Source organism: Sinocyclocheilus rhinocerous, unplaced genomic scaffold, assembly GCF_001515625.1.
Source record: "Sinocyclocheilus rhinocerous isolate Xijiao unplaced genomic scaffold, SAMN03320098_v1.1 scaffold310, whole genome shotgun sequence".
NCBI lineage: Eukaryota > Metazoa > Chordata > Actinopteri > Cypriniformes > Cyprinidae > Sinocyclocheilus > Sinocyclocheilus rhinocerous.
This window is the reverse complement of record NW_015666531.1, coordinates 101,781-106,310: the sequence shown is the minus strand read 5'-3', so window position 1 is coordinate 106,310 and position 4,530 is coordinate 101,781. Positions and strand designations below refer to the sequence as shown.

The 4,530-nt window shown below is 36.6% G+C and overlaps 1 protein-coding gene across 1 annotated transcript in view; it reads left to right on the top strand.

Moving 5' to 3' along the window:
* LOC107732487 (adenosine 3'-phospho 5'-phosphosulfate transporter 1-like) overlaps positions 1–3,540 on the top strand; it is a 5,909-nt gene extending 2,369 nt beyond the window's left edge. Inside the window, exons 3-5 of the mRNA XM_016543834.1 lie at positions 257–417; positions 2,072–2,371; positions 2,901–3,540. Of these exons, the coding sequence (XP_016399320.1) occupies positions 257–417; positions 2,072–2,371; positions 2,901–3,347 (908 nt within the window). The 3' untranslated portion in view covers positions 3,348–3,540. The remainder of the gene's footprint in view (positions 1–256; positions 418–2,071; positions 2,372–2,900) is intronic.
* The last annotated feature ends 990 nt before the right edge of the window (positions 3,541–4,530 follow it).

Sequence of the window (4,530 nt, the reverse complement as noted above, 5' to 3'; positions counted from 1 at the left end):
CCCCCCACATATTTTTTTCCTACTTATGTCCACTATAATTTTATACAAGGTTGCTTGCATCAATTTAGATTTTCATTACCATTTTCCATTCTCTCTCAGTTAAGCAATAAGTTTGCATTTCGACCTGAACATAGTTTAAAGTCATCAACATCAATGTATGCATTATTGTAGCGGCAGCTCCCGTGTTCAGAAACTGACAGTTTACAGAAAGTACTTGTCACACCTGATTCTTGACATACTGCTGATGTTTGTGTAGGTCGTGGGCTTTGTTTTCCTGTCATAAAGACGTGTGTGTTTGGGAATGAATCTAAGACTGGACTGCTGGATGATGATTCACTGGCGGCCAGAAACGAGTCTGAATCCAGTTCATCTGCTCCACAGGCCATCAAACTCTTCTTCTGTGCTGCTGGACTCCAGGTTATACATTCATTTGTCACCACACTGGGTCATTTAACTATATGCACAAGTTAATAGTCTAAACCATAATATTTACAATATCTATATTTTTTTCACTTTTTAAATAGTTTTTCATTTAACTATATGCACAAGTTAATATATATATATGTGTGTGTTGTGTATATATATATGTGTATATGTGTGTGTGTGTAAAGCCAAAAGCTTTTCTTTACCCTAACTGAAATTATGCATTTTAAATTAGAATATAATTCGAATTTTGATCATATTTAAGTACAAAATTCGAATTTAGTTTTTCAGCCATTTTGACAGCCCTAATGTGTATGTATGTATGTATGTATGCATGTATGTGTGTGTGTGCACGCATGTATTTCCCCCTTTCTTTGTTAATTATTTTATTATTTAATTAAAATCACCATGAAGGCAGTACAGCCTATTTTACCAGTGATACTTGTTGGATTCTCAATAGTGTAATTGCAGTGTTTTTTTTTTATTTAAAAGTAGAATCATATTTCTGTATTCAAAATTTTATATTTAAAACATTATTCTCCACATGAATTTATGAATTTAATTGCACTCATGCCATCATTCATTCAATTGATTCGTTCGAACGGCTGAATCTTTCAGGAATGAAGCAAGTGACTGTATTTATGAACTGACGGAAATCCGTCGTAGCGACGGAACTTTAATCCCTGAGTATATCTTTTTTCATTTTAATTAAAACGTTTTTAATTAATTGAATTTAGTTATTTGTAATTTTAAGTAATATATCATTTTTTGCATTTCAGTAAAAAAAAAAAAAAATTATAATTTACAGTATGCATTACAATATTTTTGGAGTGTTTTTTTTATTTAAATAGTATTTTTTGATGAAGTTATTTTATTATTTTTAATGTGTGCACAAGTTAATAGTCTTCATGTGTTCAATAATATCTAAAATATATATTTTTATCTATATATATATATATATACATTTTTTCATCTAACTATTTGCACAAGTTAACAGCCTTCACGTGTTCACAATATCCATTTTTAAAATTATTTTATAGTTTAATTAAAATCACCATGAAGGCAGTATGACATATTCTATCTTTATTGTTTTTCTTCACTTTTAAAATTATTTTATTAAAATCATCATGAAGCCAATACAACATATTTTACCAATGATGATAAAAAATACTTTTTAAGTAATATAACTTTTTTGCATTTCAGTAATTTTTTTTGTACAGTGGTACTTTTTTTTTGTGTAGTTGTTTTTGTAATTCCCATTTTTATCAGTATTAATTCTCATTAGATTCCCACTACTATAATTGCAGTTTTTAAAATGTAAATAATATTAAGAAGTTATTTTATTTTTAATACGGTGTGCACAAGTTAAGAAATGAATAGTCTTTTAATAGTCATGTGTTCGCAATAATATCTACATATGAAGAGTTCATTTGCAAAAACCGATAACTATTTTTAACAATTTTCAAAAATCATGTTTTTTCATTGTGCATTCCAATTAATATCAATCAAACTGCAGTTGGGTTATTTTGATTAGGTAAAACACAATAAAAACCTGATAACATAATAAAAAACATGATTTTTGAGTTATCTGCTTTTGCAAATGACCTCTTCATATATCAATATCTCTATATGTTTTGGCCTCGTGCAGGCGTCGTACCTGACGTGGGGTGTTCTTCAGGAGCGGGTGATGACGCGCTCGTACGGTGCGACCGAGGTGGAAGGCAGCGGCGAGCGCTTCAGAGACTCTCAGTTTCTGGTGTTCATGAACCGCATCCTGGCGCTGACGGTGTCCGGTCTGTGGTGTGTCCTGTTCAAACAGCCCCGTCACGGTGCGCCCATGTACAAATACTCCTTCGCTTCACTGTCCAACATCCTCAGCAGCTGGTGCCAGTATGAAGCGCTCAAATACATCAGCTTTCCCACACAGGTACAGCACTGCATTCTGGGTAAATGAGCTGTGTGGTAAAGCAGGTTTATTTTATATAGCACACACTAACATCGTCATCATAGACAATGGTGATTCAAAGGTCTTTACATAACTTTCAGAGCAAACATTGATAAATATGTCCCAGCCATGTTCGTCACTTTGCAGTTCCCTTAAACATTTCCGAGGTGGTCTGTGTCTATTTGCAGTGCATTTCTGTATTTGGTTGTATTGTGAGCATTTGCAATGCGTGTGTTGTCAAATTGATGATGTTTTCGTAATTTGCAGATGTTTTTTCATGTGCAGCACGTTGAGCTCTCCAGGCCACTGTACATTTGATCAAATCTTGACATTTGTGACCCTGGAGCACAAAACCAATCTTAAGTAGGACAGGTATAATTGTAGCAATAGCCAAAAAAACATTGTATGGGTCGAAATGATCGATTTTTCTTTTATGCCAAAAATCATTAGGACATTAAGTAAAGATCATGTCTCATGAAGATATTTAGTAAATTTCCTACCGTACATATATCAGAACTTAACTTTTGTTTAGTACTTCACCTCCAACTGGCAGGACAACCTGTTCAAGTACAAGATGTCGTCGGTGCAGATGATGTTCGGCGTCAATCTCTTCTCGTGTCTCTTCACGGTGGGCTCTCTGCTGGAGCAGGGTGCCTTCTTCAACTCGCTGGCCTTCATGATGCGTCACTCCGAGTTCACGATGCACGCCGTGCTGCTGTCGGTTTGCTCCGCCTTCGGGCAGCTCTTCATCTTCTACACCATCTCGCAGTTCGGTGCGGCCGTCTTCACCATCATCATGACTCTGCGGCAGGCCATCGCCATCCTCCTGTCTTGCTTCCTCTACGGTCACGCCGTCACCCTGGTGGGCGGCTTGGGCGTAGCCGTGGTCTTCCTCGCCCTCTTCCTGCGCATCTACGCCCGCAGCCGCGTGAAGAAGAGCAGCAAGCGGGCCGCGCAGACGCCCGTTCAGAAGGTTTAATCGAGCGCTCGTTCGGATGTGTACAGAAGCCACATTTTCGTGGCTTGTTCGTCTTTTTTTTTTGTTTGCTGCAAAACTGTGGGTTTGTATTCCGTAAGGTCGGACGGTACAGAAAGGGATTATTCTTTATCTTAATGGATTAGTTCACGCAAAAATAAAAATTCTGTCATTAATTACTCACCCTCATGTCATTCGTAAGACCTTCGTTCATCTTCGGAACACACTTTAAGATATTTGAGATGAAATCGGAGAGCTCTCTGACCCTGCATGGACAGCAACGCAACTGAAATGTTCCCAGGTCCAGAAACATAGTTAGGACATCGGTAAAACAGTCCATGTGACATCAGGGTTCAGACATCAACTTCAGTTTTGCAAAGCTACTAGAATACTTTTTGTGTGCAAAGAAAACAAAAATAATTTATTCAACAATTCTACTCCCCGAGTTGCTTCGTAAAACTGAAGGTGAGCCACTGATGTCACATGGACCGTTTTACCGATGTCCTTGCTACGTTTCTGGACCTGGGAACATTACAGGTGCGTTGCTGTCTATGCAGGGTCAGAGAGCTCTCGGATTTCATCACAAATATCTTAATGTGTGTTCCGAAGATGAACGAAGGTCTTATAGGTTCGGAATGACATGAGAGTGAGTAATTAATGACAGCATTTTCATTTTGGGGTGAACTGTCCCTTTAAAGGGATTTTGCCTGCACATTGTGACTTGTTATTTTTTTTGTGTGTGTGAGAAATGACTTGACGAGCCATCGAGTGAACACCGACTTTGATAGCCTTTGATATCTTTGTAATTTGGTACTGAAATGCGTTCAGTTTTTCTATTTAAAGTTTGCTTTAAGAAGTTGTTCGAGAGGAAAACGAAATGTTGTTGAGGTGGAGAAGCCTTAGGAGTGCTGGTTTACTCACCGTTCTGTTCGCATCATATCTGGGTCATATTTCACTCCAAAATACAAAGGAAAATATGAAATTAATAATAAAACACAATAAGAAATAGAAAAGACCATGTGGCCTTTTTTTTAAGAACCATTACATTTTTGACAATGACATTATTTTAAATAATGTCATTGTCAAAATGACATGTTTTTTTAAAACATGTTTTTCTTTGTGCGTGTGTGTGTATATGTATGTGTGTATAATATATATATATATATATATATACACACCTTGCTAC